The sequence below is a fragment of the Aedes aegypti genome, chromosome 3 (genome assembly GCF_002204515.2).
Source record: "Aedes aegypti strain LVP_AGWG chromosome 3, AaegL5.0 Primary Assembly, whole genome shotgun sequence".
Classification (NCBI taxonomy): domain Eukaryota; kingdom Metazoa; phylum Arthropoda; class Insecta; order Diptera; family Culicidae; genus Aedes; species Aedes aegypti.
Window position 1 is genome coordinate 252,686,623 of NC_035109.1, and position 17,976 is coordinate 252,704,598.

The following is a 17,976-nucleotide window of genomic DNA, read 5'->3' on the forward strand; positions in this document are numbered from 1 at the left end:
TTGTTATCATAAGTTAAGTCGCATACATTCACTGGTTAGTTCGGTAGGATATTTATACACGCATATCGCCTCCACTTTTGTACGTAGAAGGCCTTTTCGCGACATCTTATGAGTGAAATTTTGCACATACAAAGCCTCCAGGTGATTTCGTTATACGTACATTTTGGTTGTCTGGGGTGAAGAATGCGTTCAACAGCGCTAACTGTAAATCAAACTCGATAGGTGTTTTCTGCATAAAGTCCAAATCATCCCTTAGACATCTTGGGATAATGATCGATGAAAAACTCAGCTTCACTAGCCATGTTGAATAAACTTGTTAAAAAGCATCTACGGCTATAGCGGCGCGTTCGAGACTTATGTCCAACAGTTCTGCTGTAAGAACCAGCACACGTATTTAGGATCCCGCAGAAGAGGATGTTAGGACATCATATCTTTCGAATGGTGGGTACAATGTTGAAGTGATTTTTTTCATCATTTACGGCTCCTCTCATACCGTGGCATCGGCTTCAAAGCGGGTGCCTTTCAAAGCACATCACTGCCAGAGCGTATCCGAAACTCCTAACGTAGCAAGTACATATTGACGCCAGGAAGCACATCGAGCGAGCTCCCCCGCATGCACTTTATGCCCACGGTAAAAAATAGGCACCATGCTATCAATAGTTCTGCACTTGGATTTGCACTACTGTTGAATCTTGACAAAATCAAGGTAACAGCACTTGAATTCAACGTTGCATGTTTTGATTTGAAATAAAAAAAAGGTTAAAATAAACATTTCCGCCTGACCCAGATTTGAACCACCAACCTTCGGATTGCAAGTTCAGTGTCTTACCTCGACACTAACTCGCATCTGTTGAAACGGATTGAATTGATCTCAATCACTTTCTACAACGAGCTGTCAATGTTTGCTCTCATACAAAAGACATGACGTTCAAAATCAACGACTTTTCACTTCAGAGTCTAGTTCTAGAGACAGTAGAGCAAATCCAAAGTTGAAACTCTTCAAATCATGGTGATTTGTGTTTTGAATTGAGTCAAGTGATCAATCTATTCAATCGAACGTGCTGATTTTTTACCGTGCCACTAGTAGTGTTGGTTTTTGGGAAACTTGGTTGCTAAATGCTCCACTGGATAACCGAAAGAGTTTACCACTCTCTTTTGTAGCAGAGAGGTAGCGGAAAGCAGCACAGTAGATGATGTTGTGGTAGCATAAAATTTGTACTCCTGGCATCGTTGCTCACATCGAACCTAGATCCAGTCGCGGGTAAACGGCACAAGCGTCGTCAGTCGATTCCGGGGCAATTGCACAAGTTCAAACCCACTAGTAAAACTTATATCCGTACCGTTTTCCTCACTTGCTCTGACTGCCACCAGCAGTGCTATGACCCCAAAGTAAATGTGTATGAGGTTTCGAAAAACCAAAGCATACCGTTCAGTCAAGAACATGCTTTTCTGGCAGGAAGAAGCAAGGAACCCATTACCCGGCCAGGATAAAGTTAGTTTCCACCTCGTAAGGATGTGGTGGAGCAGTTTGTTCAGCATATGCAATTAGAGGAAGAAGGGGGTTTTAAACGTACCAACTGGTTTTGTTATTTTTAAGCAAAATTTAGCACCGCCTCGGGAGATAGACAGATTTGGGGTGGCAACCGCCAACTGAAAAGCTACAACTTTCCATTCCACAATTTTGCGCAGTGGACTGCACGTATAAACTTGGAAAGTTTCAGTCAGTGCCAGAGACGTCTATTATAAATGTTTAATTTTATCGAATTGCAGCAGATTTGTTCTAGCAGAGCGGTTCGACTGGAAATAAAATTAAAGATAGAATATGGCAAAAATGTTACACCTTTTTAACGATAATGTACATTTATAAATGTAAGATACAAACTGCCTTTGTGAAGCATCAGTATTTACGTATAGAACTAGATTTGCGACTGAAAATGAGAAATATTTCACGTCAATAGCTAAATGATAGTTAAAAAGATTTTTGATTAGCATCAGCCAATGGGAATTTACGGACAAATTTTTCAAACAGTGGAGACCTACGCTATACCCAGTAAACACACCATCGTATATGATGGTATATAAGAGTACAAAGGTGGAGGCGATATACGTACATCTTGCATGCAACCTTATGGCGCATGTACGTATATCGCCTCCACTTGTGTACTCTTATGCGCATTCGCATACGAGTTTGTGTTTACTGGGTAGTCTCCTTTTTTGCGATTTTGAAGGAAACCTAGATTTCCATCATGGAGTTTAAGGTTTTCTGCTTAAATCTTCCAAATTCGGAATAACTGACCACGATTGGTGGCATTCTTTGTATCCTCACAATTCAAAAGCCTGGGTTAGAGGCTGCTTGGATTTTATGTTCAGAAAATTTGTCTAATGCGTCAAACTGATTGCTGATTTTGATGATAAAAAGCGCACATTCCGGAGAAAAGTCCTATTTTTTGACAGGTTTTAAACCCAGTTTTTTGGAAGGAAGTTCGTCAAAATTCGTGACTGTTTTTTTAATATCACATATTGCATATAAAAGTTGTGGAAAACAAGAAGAGTGTTACACACTAAACAATGAAGGCATATTTATTTTCAATAAAACTTTTGATACACATAACAATCATTTACATCATTTTAGTCTTTTTTTATTCGCATTTCTACTATTTAAGGTATTTCTGAGGAAAAATCTAATACGTACATATAACGATTTTAAATTTTGAAGACTTGTATGGACTTTCAACTCAGGTTTCTAACTATGGGCTCTTAACTTTAAACTTTGACTCACATTTTTCCAAGTTAAATTTTTCGATAAGGTACAGTTTTGCTTTTAACAGTATTGTATATTTCAATAATTTATTTTTCAATTTTTCAATTACTACTGATCTGTCTACAACTCATCACAGTATCATATTTCTTCACTACCATGATTCTTAGAAAAGTTTCAACACTCATCCTCATCAGGTTCCGATGCTCTCAAATAGCGTTGTTCTTCTCGTATGTGCAAGGCTAGCGTAAGATCATCAGGCTTAACAGTCGAACGGTTTGCGTGTAGAGCACACAAATTTGTATCTTCGAATAATTGAATCAAAAATGTTTCAGTAGTTTCATGCAATCCTCTCATAGCTTTACTCTGGAAACGGAATTCCGCTCCCATTGGTTGAGCTATTTCGCGAACTAATCGCTGAAACGGCTTCCTAAGGATTAAGTGGGCCGGTGTATTTTGGTGATTTTGTCGAACAGATCCAAATGGGTGGTATCGATTGAAGTGACGATTTCTGTTTCGCACTTTTGGCCTTTCTCCTCCGCTAAAATTTGAATATTCAAAAGTTCTTGTTCTTGATGATTCCGACGCTGCAAAAGTAGAAATGTTAACATTCAAATTTAATAATGCCAGTTTAACACAATTAGTACCTGTGGTTTCAACATTATCATCATCGATACTGTCTCGGCTCCTGAATCGTGCGAATCGACGTGCACGAGCATTGTTTGCAACGATTCTTGTGGAACTCGCTCTGTCCGAAACGGACGCGTCAAAATCTGATGAGCATATACCCATCACCATGCTATATGAAAATTTGCTTTAATTTTCACAGCGTTTACTCAAATTAAAATTAAAAGTTTGAATGTCATTGAAAATTCGGGAAGTTATAGCTTGATATTTCATGGCATGCTTCATAATCTGCCAATAATATCAGTAGAGGCATTATGATAGGCCTATCCTGAGAGAGAGGAGACAGCTCACTGACAACTGGCTTGTTTTCTTGGCTTCTTTGATTTCTTCTTCTCATGTTTGGGTTGTGCACAATGGTTCGGAGAGCAAAAACTGGGTCAAAACCATTTTCACATTCCATTTGCCATCAAAAAAATCATAAAATTTAAAAATTTCAATATCAATTTGAGTTTAATCGACAATATTTAAATAATCTACGATTTTATATGCGAGATCACAGGAAAACGACCTGAATTCACAATCATATCCAGTTTTAGTTTGGCCAAATTTCGACGGTTTTTCACGCTCTGCCCTTCGAATGTGCGGTTTTCCAGTGACAGTTAATGACAGGTTCCCTTGACTTTTGGGAGCTCGCAATCTAAGCCAGCTGTCTCCTCTCTCTCAGGGCCTATCCACCCATCAGTGCACGGTCGTCTAAGGCGGGGGATAGACGTCTATGTCTCCATGGAGGGCCGATTAGTTCACAAAGAGAACATATTGGCCCACCTGATATGTCGGGTCAAATTGTACCCGATGTCGGACCAATGTCAGGTTGACATCGAGTTGAAGTTGGGTCAGTGTCGGGTCGGTGATCAAAATGTAGTTGAGCCGATGTCGGGTTAATGTCGAGTCAAATAAATCCAATGTCGATTGAAGCCATAAATCTCAGACCCCTACTGTTTAATGTATTGAAAGTGAATTAAAACTGATTTTGTTATAATTATGTTATTATGATGGAATGTTTTCAGAACACGTTTCATAAATATATCTGAATAAAGCAAACCTTGATATTAATATCAAAAGTTGATATAATCGTGTTTTGATTTTGATATGCCTCACTAGAGTGGTTCAAAAAATCGTTTTTACTCCACACCGCTCATTCGATTCTAGATCAAATTCTGAGTGTCCTCCCAAAATTTGAGCGCATTTGGATGAAAACTGAGACTGCACAAGCCCTTTAAAGTTTATATAAGAATTACTATGGGAAAAGCAAGCAATTAATTCAATCGATCATAGTGTTTGCCCATGTGCTCTTGGGGATTAGAACTACGTTGATACTGTGAGATACATTCGTCAGCTACAACTTTGCCGAAGGCCGTTTTTTAATCGGACGCCTCAGTAATTAGTTATTGATTTATATCTAGGGAAAGTGTACCAGTTATGGCCATAGTGGTTCCCTATTTGGCCATATGCAAAATATGGATAACTTTTACATTTTTAATCTTTCTGAATGTTTTAACATCAAGATTTATCCTTTATCTTACTGTTAAAACACAAAAGATTTTTCAAAATGTGAAGGCATTCAAGATATCACGTATGGCGAAATAGGGAACCACTATGGCCATAACTGGTACACCTACCCTAGTCACAAATTCTTCAGCGGTGCTTATTTTACTTCTGAACAGGCAACATTGCTGCACCTGGCGCGAAAGATAGCATGCACAAATCATGGCTACTATGTTTCACTGCATATGGCCAGTGATGCCTGCAGAACAGCCCAATAATTAAAGCCAAAGTTTTACAACTCATTAAAAAATCAATAACTAATTACTGGGTCGTCCGATTTAAAAACGGTCTTCGGCAAAGTTGTAGCTGATGATTGTATCTCACAGCATCAACGTAGCTCTAATCCTCAAGAGCACATCCTCCTTCTGTCGGGTGTGAGATCACTGCGTCCATTTTTTTAGAACTATTGTGATATACCCTTTTGCTTTTACAAAGACCCTCAGTGGCGGGAACGCCACCGGAATACTTTGCGCGGTGACTGAACTTTTAGCCATCTGCCATTGATGGGCAGAAGTCCTAAGTTGCAGCATTGTGAATCCCCCAATCTGGTACGATCAGCCTGATAAAGCCGACCACTTCCCTGGGAGATGCGTTCCAAATATCGGCCGGCTCCAAAAAGGGCTTGCCAAATATTTTGGATCTTCGTTGTATATGTGCACTGCAGGAGCAGAGAAGGTGTTGTGAGGTTTCGCACGTTTCACTACAGAAACGGCAATTTGGGTTTTGGATGGCTCTGATCTTTTGTAAATGGTATCTGCTGGGGCAGTGTCCAGTTATAAGACCGGTGTAGGTGCTGAGGTCCCTTTTGTTGAGACCAATGAGTTTTTATGTTTGTTTCGAATTAATTGTGACGAATCTTTTAGATTGATTCGCATTGGAAACTGTTTTCCAATTGGATATAATTTGCCTGGACAACCAGCTGTTCAGTTCAATATTTAGTGAGCAGTTTGATATGCCAAAGAATGGCTCAGGACCAATGAATGTATTGGCCGATCCATTCCTGGCTAGCTCATCGGCAATTTCATTACCCTCTAGACCCATATGCCCGGGGATCCAATATAGTTTAACTCGATTGCGGATGGCTAGGGTTTTTAGAGCAAGAGCACATTCCCACACTAATTTTGAGTTAAAAGTGTAAGCTTTCAGAGCATGAAGAGCTGCTTGGCTGTCGGAAAAAATACAGATTGTGGCATTTCTGTAATTCCTCTTTATGCTGAGCTGCACACATTCAATGATAGCATACACTTCAGCCTGAAAAACTGTAGGCCACTGTCCGAGAGGGACAGAGATTTTGGTTCTTGGTCCGTGCACTCCAGATCCAGAACGATTGTTCATTCTCGATCCATCAGTGTAGAATTTGATTGAGCCTGGAGGAATACTCGGTCCACCTTCTTGCCACTCTTGGCGAGAAGGAATGAACACCGTATATGATATGTCATAATTCACAACCATTTCCATCCAGTCACTGCATTTTTCTACAATTGGATTTATAGAAAATTCGTTTAGTATGCTTAGGTGACCGGTTAAATCACCTGGCAGAAGGTTTATTGATCGTTTTAGCCTCAGAGCGCTTTTTTCAGCATCCAGCTTTATGAATTGATCTAGCCGGGGCAGATTAAGCATTGCATCTAGGGCGAATGAAGGGGTGCTGCGAACTGCACCAGTAATGGCGACGCACGCGGCGCGTGGGATTTTGTTCAGCTTGGCTCTAGCCGTAACCTCGCTTGTTTTTGGCCACCAAACAAGGGAAGCGTAGGCTATTCTAGGCCGAACGATGGTTTTATATATCCACATGATCATATTAGGTTTTAGGCCCCACTTTTTTTCCACAGGTCTTTGAGCAGACCCACAGAGAATTGAGACCTTTATTTACCATGTTTTGAAGATGTGTGTTCCAATTGAGTTTAGCATCAAGCGTAATGCCAAGGTATTTGACTTCATTTGAGTAAACCAATTGTGTTTGATTAAGGAAAAGAGGTTTCAGCTGTACCTTTCTGCGCTTTGTGAAAGGAACAATCGTAGTTTTTGAAGGATTTATCCCCAGTTTCTCTTTCAGACACCAGGAGAGCGTGTAATCGAGAGCTGATTGCATTCTTGCAAGGACAACGCTTTCAAATTTGCCGCGTACAATGATGACAACATCATCAGCGTAGCCAACAACCTCGAATCCTCTTTTTTCCAGGCTATTAAGTAGATCATCCACCACTAGAGACCATAGCAAAGGTGAAAGTACCCCTCCTTGAGGACACCCCTTTGTGGCCATGACAGTGGCGCACGATCCGCTCAACTCGGATGAGATTCGGCGATTTGCTAGCATAGCATGTACCCAGGTAGCAATGCATGGGTCAAATTTTCTCCTATGCATTGCTGACACTATAGACAAATAGGAAGCGTTATCGAATGCACCCTCAATGTCAAGAAATGCCACGATGGCGATTTCCTTTGCATGAAATGTTTTCTCGATCTTGTTGACTAGCATGTGTAATGCTGAGATCGTAGATTTTCCACTTTGGTAAGCGAATTGGTATTTGGAAAGAGGCATTGCTTCCATAAATTTTGAATTTATGAACTCTCCTAAGACCTTTTCCATTATTTTAAGCATCACTGACGACAGACTAATCGGTCTGTATGCTTTGGGATTGGTTTTGTCTTTTTTTCCCGGCTTCGGGATAAAGACAACTCGAACTTGACGCCATCCATCTGGAATATGTCCTAAGACTAAACTGGCCTTAAAAATCTCTATCATGGGAGGAATAAGCGTTTGCTCCTCTTTCTGGATAAGCGCTGGGAAAATTCCATCCATGCCAGCAGATTTAAATGGCTCAAAGGATCTCACTGCCCTTTCCACCCTTGCTCGCGTAAAGGCTTCTTTGGCAACCTTCAATGCGTCTCTTTTGGTACTTGAGTCCCATGACAGGAGCTCTTGTTGACCAGAGACGCCATGTCTGTTGCCATTAGCGTTCACGATCGCTTCAGGGATTGAATCAGGGAAGTGAGTCCTCAGCATTTCACTCAGTGTTTCTGTGGGATCCACAGTGAGCGAACCGTCAGTCTTTCGGAGAGTTCCCAGACCATTGGAGTGGTCTTTCGATAGAGTTTTATGAAGTCTGGCAGCTACGGGAGTCTTCTCAATGCTTTTACACATGAGGACCCATGATTTCCGCTTAGCTAGCCTTATTTCCTTGTTGTAGTCTGTCAGAGCCTTTCGGTATAGGCTCCAATCAGTAGAGCGTTTGGCACGGTTGAACTCCCTCCGTGCCGTTTTCCTAAGCTTTTCAATCTCTGCTCGACTTAACAGTTTTAGTCGGACAGCTTTCTTGATATGCATTAAGAATTTTAGTTTGTATAGAGTCAGAAGCCATTTCTAACTCTAGAACTGTTTTGATATTAGGATTTATGATGTAGTCTTCGGATCGGAGAGTGGCTGAATAGGTTTCCCAATCAGTCTTCTTAGGATCTTTAAACGATTTTGCAATAGTTAGACCCCCTTCCCATTCAAAGACTATGTGTTTGTGGTCTGACATAGATATTTCATCAGAAACATGCCAGTTTGTTATTTTGTGGGAGATGGACTGACTACATAAAGTCAGATCCAGCACTTCCTGTCGTATGGCGTTTTCATATGTAGGCTTGTCACCTGTGTTACATATGTCTATGTTGTTTGAGGATAGAAACTGTAAAAGGTACTCACCTCGAGGATTTATATTTGTACTTCCCCATACAGTGTGATGCGCATTCGCGTCACATCCGATGACAAGGGGAATGTTTTTTGTTTCACAGTAAGAGGTTAGCGCAGCAATCTCTGGAGGAGGAACATCTTCCGCGTCGCCTGGAAAATACGCCGAGACCATGACGATATCAGCCTTCCCTCTAGCGGTAGGAACCTCCACCCTGACTGCTACGATGTCGCGTTTAATGAATTCTGTAATTGGAAAGCATTTAGTGTCATTGCGTATTAGAATAGCTGCTCTTGGAGAGAGCTGGCTGTCATCATATACCAACTTGCATGAGTTTACATGAATACCCTGTATTCGAGATTGGTTGACCCATGGCTCCTGGATAAGAGCCACAGTGAACAGTTCTTTTGTGAATCTCCGGCAAAGCACATCCGTTGCGCTTCGAGCATGATGGAGATTCACTTGAATGATCTTAGTCATTTTTAGGTGTGCCGCAGTTTCCAGGACGGAGGTCGTTCTTCTTTGGATGCTGCGGATCATCTTGTATTTGTTTTGGATGATGTTTCGGGTGTTCGTGTTTGTCAATCTTCTTCCCTAGGCCAGCCTTTTTTGTCTCTGTAGTCGAATTCAATCTTTTACCAGATCCACTGCTCTTAGATGGCACCAATCTGCCACCGTTAGAGCTGGGAGTTTGGTTGGAGCTTGAATCTTTAGAGACAGGCAGACTGGCCTTTTTAATGGGGTTTGATTGTGGGTTTTTGATAGAGGCTGCCTTAGATTTCTCTTGGGGCACCCTATTAGTTGAATTTTCGTTCGACTGAGTGGTTTTGCCCTTTATTTTTCTCAGCTGTATTTCGCCAAAGCGATAGTTGAGGATAAAGTTGGATTTTGTTAGGTTCGCCATAGACGGCCCATCAACCGTAAATATCCACTCGACATGGATATCGTTTGGTGTGCTTCTTTGGAGAATACGCCAACTAGAGGTTGTGATCTTGTTTTGACTCTCGATGAGCGTTTTTATGCGCTCATCACAGTATTTCGCACTTTGGGGAAAGAACGCACGAATTGGTTCTGGACGCTGAATTTTCTCCTCGTCCATTGCTTCCAACTCGGCACCTTCCCAAGGGATGAGTGAAGGAGTTATTTCTTTTACCCAGTCTGCAGTCTCGAGATCCTTGCAGACAAGGACCATGTATCCAGACTTGTAGAGCAGGTTGCAGAATTTTGGTTTCATCGGCTCATTACGCTGTTTCTCTACTTTTAGCAGCAGGGCCTCCTGAAGAGCATCAAGCTGAGTCGTGGAAAGATGGGATGTGGGAAAGTGTTTCGGAACAACTCCGACCTTCCTACGATTGGTCATGTCACTGTAGCTATGACCAGCCGTTTGGTTTTCTCCGCTATTTTGGTGGCCGTCACTTGACTGCTGAGCCATTGGGCCATCGTGGTTGGATTGCTCAGCTCGATCTCTGGGATCCAGGCGTTTCTTGGTTCAGAGCACATGGGCAAACACTATGATCGATTGAATTAATTGCTTGCTTTTCCCATAGTAATTCCCATATAAACTTTGAAGGGCTTGTGCAGTCTCAGTTTTCATCCAAATGCGCTCAAATTTTGGGAGGACACTCAGAATTTGATCGAGAATCGAATGAGCGGTGTGGAGCCAAAACGATTTTTTGAACCACTCTGCCTCACTGTTCGGCAGTATTGCATTTGAACGCGTTCAGTTTGCGTTACAGTTCAAATTTTTGAACGAGAGATCAAGTAGGCTTGAACATTGATCAGTTCAAAAATTTGAACTCAGAAGAGCTAAAAAGTGAACGCGAAAGGAAAATTGTTTCATGGCGGATTAAAAACAAATTAAAGAGCAGAAAGGTTTACTGAAGCTGTCGATGGACATTCAAAGATCCATACATTGTGCGTGATATGGACTCAATATATTTATCTTTAAGAATTTTCTGCAGAAACAGTATCCTTCATTTCATACCTGAAAAAAAAACAATCGTGAGATATCTCTTTGGAAATTAATATAAACTTTCATGTGAGATTTATTCTAAATATTTAGGGCAAGTTTGAAAGAGAATACTATGAAAAATACCTGATGGCAATTCTCATCTGCCCCTGGAGCGAAGAATGAAGAAACTCTTGGTGGTGTTTTAGTCCTTGAATAATTGTTGAGGAAATACTTCAATGGAATACCTAATGATTGTTTTTAAAATATTTTCGGAATTTCATGCACAATGCTTTAACAAATAGACTATCTACCTAATAGAAAATGCTATAAAATTTGTGTCTGCTTTATTAGTTTGCAGTTTTTGTCCTAGGCCAATGAAAGATTTTGATAACTCATAACTAGTTTCTATCTATACACGGGTAGAAATCAGAATCCAAAATCATGATTATGAACCCGGATATCATGATTCCAGTGTGTTTTTATCTTATGAAAATACACCATGATTTGGACTCACGATATCATGAGTCAGATTGTCGTAACGCAACACAAGTTGCAGCTGAGTGCTCGAAATCATGCATCGTATGCCCGAAAATCATGACTCGCGCATCCGTTTCGGATCTATTTATAAATCTGTCAGTCAACCCGATAAAAGGAAAACGAAAAAAAAATAAAAACTGCTATAGTAAGGTTCGAACCAAGAACCTTCTGATTGAGAGCCACGTACTTTACCACAGTACCAATCTATCGTGATAACTTATTGGTGATCGATGCGAATGACTTAAAGCAAAGTGCATCGCTTTGTGCTGTCGCTCTGGATGTACGTTTATGAAGAATCATGATTATGACTTCAGAACAGTGTTGTTCAGACTCATTTCCCCGAAAATAACATTTTCCGAACTACGAAGCCACGAACTACTACAACCATGCTCTACCCTCCTAAGATAGAAAAGCAGATGGTTAAGCTTGAGTACTGCACACAAAATCGATCAATTTTGATCCCAGAGAGCCACAATTCAAGTTTCGGTGAAATGAGATGAGTGAGTGAGTGAGTGCGAATCATTTCACCGAAATTTGAATTGCGGCCCACCGAGATCAAAACTGTCGGATCCCATGTGCAACACTCAAGCCCAACCACCTCCCCCTCCATCTCAGGAATACAACGCGCAGTTATAACTGTTCATGGCTTCACAATTCGAATTTCGGGGAAATGAGTCTGGCCAACACTGCTTCAGAAACCATGATTTGTCGTCCTGATATCACGACCTAACCAATTTATGAATTTCATGACTTGTAAATCATAGTGTGGGAATCAGATTTTTATCCGTGTAGCATAACATTTTTAAGCATTATACAACAATTAGGTATTATCCGATGATAAAGGTATTGGTCTACCCAAAATTTTATATAATTATGGTATGCGCAACAAGTTGTAGAATGATGATTTTACGGCACGAATTATTCAACGAGGTTTGCCGAGTTGGATAAGTACGACGAGTGCTGTAAAAATCGAGTCATGCAATAATTTGCCTACAACATTTTTTCCTTGGGGGACCGACGCGTAGCCATAACCTACGTAAATTTCTCAGTCTACAGAACCTTTATCGTATTCGGAAACTCAATTTTTGGAGCAATTCATTAATGAGAGTACGTTGTTAAAAAAATGGAGCAATTTGGTGCAGCCGTTTTTCAGTAATGAGCATTTAGGTTTCTGGCATGCTGACCAAATAAAAATATTGAAAACTTCAAAAAACATCATATTGCGTTTTTCAGACATCTCCAAGAATACTTAACCGATTTATATGATTTTTCAGAGCGGCTCCTCATTACTTGGTATTTAGTAATCCACATTTTCTTTTTTTAACCTTCGGGCTGCCACGCTTTTGTACTTTGTGTGATTTATATGCTATCATTTTGCAACAAAGATAACTATCAATACCAAACCAAAATGTATTCCTCAAGAATCTTCTTAAGGACAATACTTGACAGTTTTTGTTTCCAGTATAACCCTTCATAATGCGGTAAAATCAACATATGTACATAGAAGTCGCATAATAATGAACGCACTATAAATGGTTCGAGTAGACTACAGATTGAAATTGGTATATCTCAAAATCCAGATTTTGAAGCTTGGGGTCTTCACTAAAGTTGTTCTGAAGATGAAGCGCTATCTGATGGTACCACATTTAATTCGGAATTTTACCGCTAGGTGCACTAGTGGACATGGATTTTTTACTTTTGTTTTGCAGATATTTCAGGATCCTGACCATATAGTAGAATGGCGTCTTCGGAAAAGTTGTTCAGTAAGTACAACGCGCAACTAAACGCGATACAATAATTCGCGCGACAACCGAAAGGTTAAATAAATTGATTAAAAACAAAATGGCCGCAAGAGTCATTTTATATGGAGAATGTCTGTCCCCCAAGGAACATCGAAATATCTTCAACATCAAATCACCAATGATTAATATCGACACGGATTCTTGAACAAGAAGAGTTTTTTGATAACTTGTGACAAAATGGTGTAAAGAATCTAAGAAGTTATAGCGATTTAAATATATTGTTTTCGGTTAAAAAATGAAGCTGCTGGTAGAGGGGATAAGAAAGTCTATGACGATGAAAAATTGCAAAACATATTTTAAGATTGGTGAACTGGAATCTATCAAATTCTATTTACTTACTAATGTTTACCAGAAACATAATGTGCATGTTGGTTTGATGTGAGTTTGATGCATATCTGAACGCCTCCATAAGGGCGATTTTGTGCACTTTCGGAAGGTACAATTCGTTATTTTCCAAATGAGAATTAAAATTTATGGGAAATTACGGTGCTCTTACCATAGCTTTCAAACAGAATATATTTAAGATTTCAAAATACATCGTTCATTAATTGTTTACGCTACCGTGCTTCTGAATGCCAATATGCTTTAAAAATAAAAAAACGCTGACACAATTTATTTATCACCATCTTAACACAACGTCATTCAATACTCCATCTCATTTATGTCACATGCCTTCCTCTGTTGCTCTCTTTCTCGGATGCGCATGACCAACTGAAGATCCCTAAGCATTGTGGTCAAACGTTTCCCATGAAGCGCACTTAAAATTGAATCCTGGAACAAATGGATCAGATATGGTTCTGCCGATTCCTGAAGTGCATCTATGGCCTCGCCTCGGAAACGAAGCTCTGGCCCCATGGGTTGAGCTATTTCACGAACTAATCGCTCGAACGGTTGCCTGGGAATCAAAAGTGTGGTAGTGCTTTGGATTTGACGAATTTGTCGGATAGCCAAGTCAAAGGGATGATATCGATTGATACGACGACTTTTGTTCCGTGTTCGGGTCAGCTGTGATTCACCTCCGCTATAATTTGGTTGATCATAAGACACGGTGCTTGGTGATTCGGATGCTGCAGAAGGAGAAGTGATTCAGTTTAGGATGAATAAGCAAGTATTATGTAATAAGAACCTGGATCTTCTAGGTCAATGTCAACACTATCAATGTCAAATGCATTCTGCCTCCGAAGGCGCGTCGCTCGGCGTTCACGGCTCGAATTGTCTGATATACGCACAGGATCAATTCTAGTGGAAGACACTCTATCCGATATGGAATCGTTGAAATCGGATGAGCCACCGGTTGGCATGTTAAAAGACGTTGTCTATAATTTAAAATATCTTCCGGAAAAAAGGATCAAAAGGTGCAATGTTTCAAAACACAAATCTCACATACTCGAACCGTAATCATTGGAAAAAACATGGCATGCTATTGATTACTAGCATTTGGTCGAATAACTTGAAGTCGAATGTTTCAAGAATTCAACCAGAAATATCTTAAATGTTATGATTCGACATCTTTCTTTGCATAGTATTTTGATCGGACGAAATTGTGAACTTAATTCCGTAGCACCTTTAAACTTGATTTTATTGGATTGGTTTGTTTGGACGAAAATTTTCTAAAGATATAACGCAAATACTGGCGGTGCCACAGGCGACGCTGCATTTTTTTTTTTTTACGTTAACTTCGTCTTACGGCAATATACGGGTGTCAATTAAAAATCTAAAATGTTTGCGACCGTCACGAAATTATGTAAGATTTTGAATACTAATAATTCAGCCATTTATCGATAGATTTTCAATATTTTCCCACCAATCGGTCGGAAATTTATACAACATTTTACTCAAATGGAGAAAATTTTTGATTTCTGACGATAGATTTTTGAAAATTGGGAAAATGTCGACCTCTTTCTTACGCAACCAAACACGTTCAAATTATCTTCCACATTTATTTTGGGTTGGCAAGTCCACTATAAAAGGAGACCAATTTCTGATTCTTTGCTCATTCTTCTTTTGACGTTAACTACATCTTACGGCAATATACTGGGTGTCAATTGAAAATCTAAAATGTTGCGACCGTCACGATATTATGTTAGAGTTTGAACTAGAGGAAGGCTGCAACTATGACAATCGACTAAAATTCAAATACAAAAAATCACTTGGCGTAGTTAACGTCATGCGGTCGTGTCTTGTACACAACCACCTCTGATTTATTTTTTGATGTGATGATCTTCAAGCATGGTATCTTTAGCAAAGTTGTAGATAATTCTAATACAAACAACTTTGCCAAAGACACCTAGTGCAAATTTTTCGGTAGCAACAATGTTTTACAAAATTGTGTTAACTATCAAAATTGATCACTTTCTCGAAGACACTAGATTTCCAAAGAGTAAGGAAAGCAGTTATAGCCATGTAAGTGCAAAAGTGCTGTTGAAAAATGTTTGCTGATTCTCGTGCTAGTTATTGTTTTTAAGTGCGATCACAGAGTGTAGTTTAAATATTTTAAAAGAATTGAGTCAAGTATGCTTTGAAGCTTTTGATTATTTGAAAATTCTACGCTGACATTGCTTCCCTGCAACAAATATTTGAAACTGATTTGACATAACATTGAAGATTTCAAGAGTGAGCAACGTTTCCAGATTTCGACTTAAGCCCGGTGATCCACTACCCGTTGCTGTTGTGCGCAATCCACGCCACGTAACATTCGGCCGATTCGTCGTATAGGCAAATAATTTGCTCAAATTTATACATTTGAGTTGAGGATTCCTCGTTTGACCATGGCAATCAACTGATAACATTCCGCAGTGTTATTTATCTGTAAGAGTAGCAAAGCTAAGAAAGCCATCGACCCTTTTCAGGGCCATCAAATGTGTGGAAAAGAGGTAAAAGAGAAATATTTCAGACTTTATTTATGACTTCTTATATTCCCAAATCAATTTCACAACTTCATACAAAATTTCCTTTGTCATGAATAATTTATGACTCAACCATTTGAGACTGTTTTTGCGGACGCTGCCGTCGGAGTGAGTACTCAACATTTCACAACGATTGTAAAATAGAGTGGCATTTCCAACAGCGTCTTTGATGTTCCATATTTTATGGGAACACTTTGATTAGGAAAATTATCACATGTAATAAAATTGCGACATATTTAGAACGCTTTTGAAAAGACATTACCGTTGAACAATTGTAATAATTTTGGCACTCATGGATCAGACTTTTACCTTCATAATAAAGAAAACTATTGATTATCAATAGCTCGTATTGAATATTTAGTTTATGTCGACCCTTTCAACAATACATGTTCGACCAATTTCTCACGTATTAGAATTCTCCGCAATTTTCAAGTAATTCAAAGCCCAACATATGATTGGCACATACCCATTTCCCAGAGTGGTCGATCAGAAAGCGAAGAGCACAAAAGGGAAGAGCATCATCTGCTATTCTAAGATTGATGGTCAGTTTAATTTGAGCGAAGCAAGACAAACGGGGGGATTCTTCGCTATCGATGTCTGTGCCTGAGAAGCACGCCCGGTCAGAGCTAGACAATCTGTTGCCTGCTGAGATGCGATCCAAGTTGAGAATGAAAAGCAAACGACGTCAACTTTTCTCTAGCACCCCTGTTTATAGATTTGCTTGAAATCAACGTTCTCTTTTAAAACAGCTATTAAACCTTTGTGGGCTTCGTGGGGGCCTTCCTTAGCCGAGCCGTTGGAGTCCGCGGCTACAAAGCAAAGCCATGCTGAAGGTGCCTGGGTTCGAATCCCGGTCGGTCCAGGATATTTTCGTAAAGGAAATTTCCTTGACTTCCCTGGGCATATAGTATAATCGTATTTGCCACACGATATACGAATGCAAAAATGGCAACTTTGGCAAAGAAAGCTCTCAGTTAATAACTGTGGAAATGCTCATAAAAACACTACGCTGAGGAGCAGGCTCTGTCCCAGTGAGGACGTTATGCCAAGAAGAAGAAAAAGAGCTTCGTGGTCTTGCGGTTAGCGGCGTCAGTCGTCTAGGCGTATTGTGTCACGGGGTGTGGGCTCGGTTCCCGCACCAGTCGGTGGAAATTTTCCGTCAAACGAAAAATTCATCGCTGGGCTGCTGGGTGTTTCGTGTTGTCTGTTGCCTAATTTTAGTGATCGTTCGATCTGTGTAGCCTTTGTGCTGAAGACGGTGTAAATTGTCTTTTAATTTGGGCAGGTATGTGGGATTCAGTTTTTTTTTTTCTGTTCGGAACATAAACCACTGCGACCAATATTTGATCTATTGTAGTATATCCCGTGTCCTTTGTGTAGTGCATGTCGTGTTACTTTGTCACTATCGAGAAGTGATAAAGTATTCGGTTTTTTTTACAGTTGTCATTCCTAACTTGATCACAGGAAAGGATACTAATTGAAAGGTTCCGCTTTTTAAACCTTTCGAAGGGTGTGGTGGGTACACTCTCCGCAGGCGCGCCCCTTTATCAGTCAAAATCGGATCCCTTGATAAAGTCGGGAAGTGACACCGATATTGTCCATGCATCAGAATCCTAGTCCTTACTTCTTCAAACTAGAGAACAATAAATAAAAGATTAGAAAACAACTTGTTGATTTCGACTCATTTTTATCCTTGTCTCAAGGTCATTCTCGGCTACTGGAAAACCGAGACTTGTCACTTTTAACAAGGTTTAAATAGTGTTCCTTTGATTACTATAGCATCCTGTTCTCTTCGTTTGAAGCAGTCAGTACTAGGGTTCATTGGTAGATCTTTACCCCATAACGCACCACGAAAAGGTGATCTACCCGCGTTATGGGTTATGGGATTCAGTTAGTAAACGGCTTTTCTTTTGATTGAGGTGCTAATCGTGGAATTTCGTTTAGCCAGCAAAAAGTTATAAGAGTTTAAAATACATCATGCCAAGGTAACGCTCTTAATTTTGAAATTCCAATTTCACTTCTGTATAGAGAATTTTTTTTAGTATCAAACTGAGCGGCATAATCAAATGCAAACGCATTCAGTTTCCGGTGGTTAGTGACTGTGCTTTAACTG

The 17,976-nt window shown here is 40.0% G+C and overlaps 1 protein-coding gene and 1 long non-coding RNA gene across 2 annotated transcripts; both read right to left on the reverse strand.

The window, feature by feature from the left end:
* Window positions 1–2,833: 2,833 nt before the first annotated feature.
* LOC110679392 lies at window positions 2,834–3,677 on the reverse strand. The gene is made up of 2 exons (XR_002502447.1): window positions 3,406–3,677; window positions 2,834–3,345 (listed from the first exon to the last, which is right to left on the reverse strand). It is a non-coding gene; the product is annotated as an uncharacterized LOC110679392 (long non-coding RNA).
* A 9,870-nt stretch (window positions 3,678–13,547) lies between these two features.
* Window positions 13,548–14,351, reverse strand: LOC5563916 (histone H3-like 2). The gene is made up of 2 exons (XM_001648187.2): window positions 14,084–14,351; window positions 13,548–14,024 (listed from the first exon to the last, which is right to left on the reverse strand). The coding sequence occupies exons 1-2, from the start codon at window positions 14,256–14,258 to the stop codon at window positions 13,600–13,602; spliced, it is 600 nt and encodes a 199-aa protein (XP_001648237.2). The 5' UTR covers window positions 14,259–14,351; the 3' UTR covers window positions 13,548–13,599.
* Between the last annotated feature and the right edge of the window lie 3,625 nt (window positions 14,352–17,976).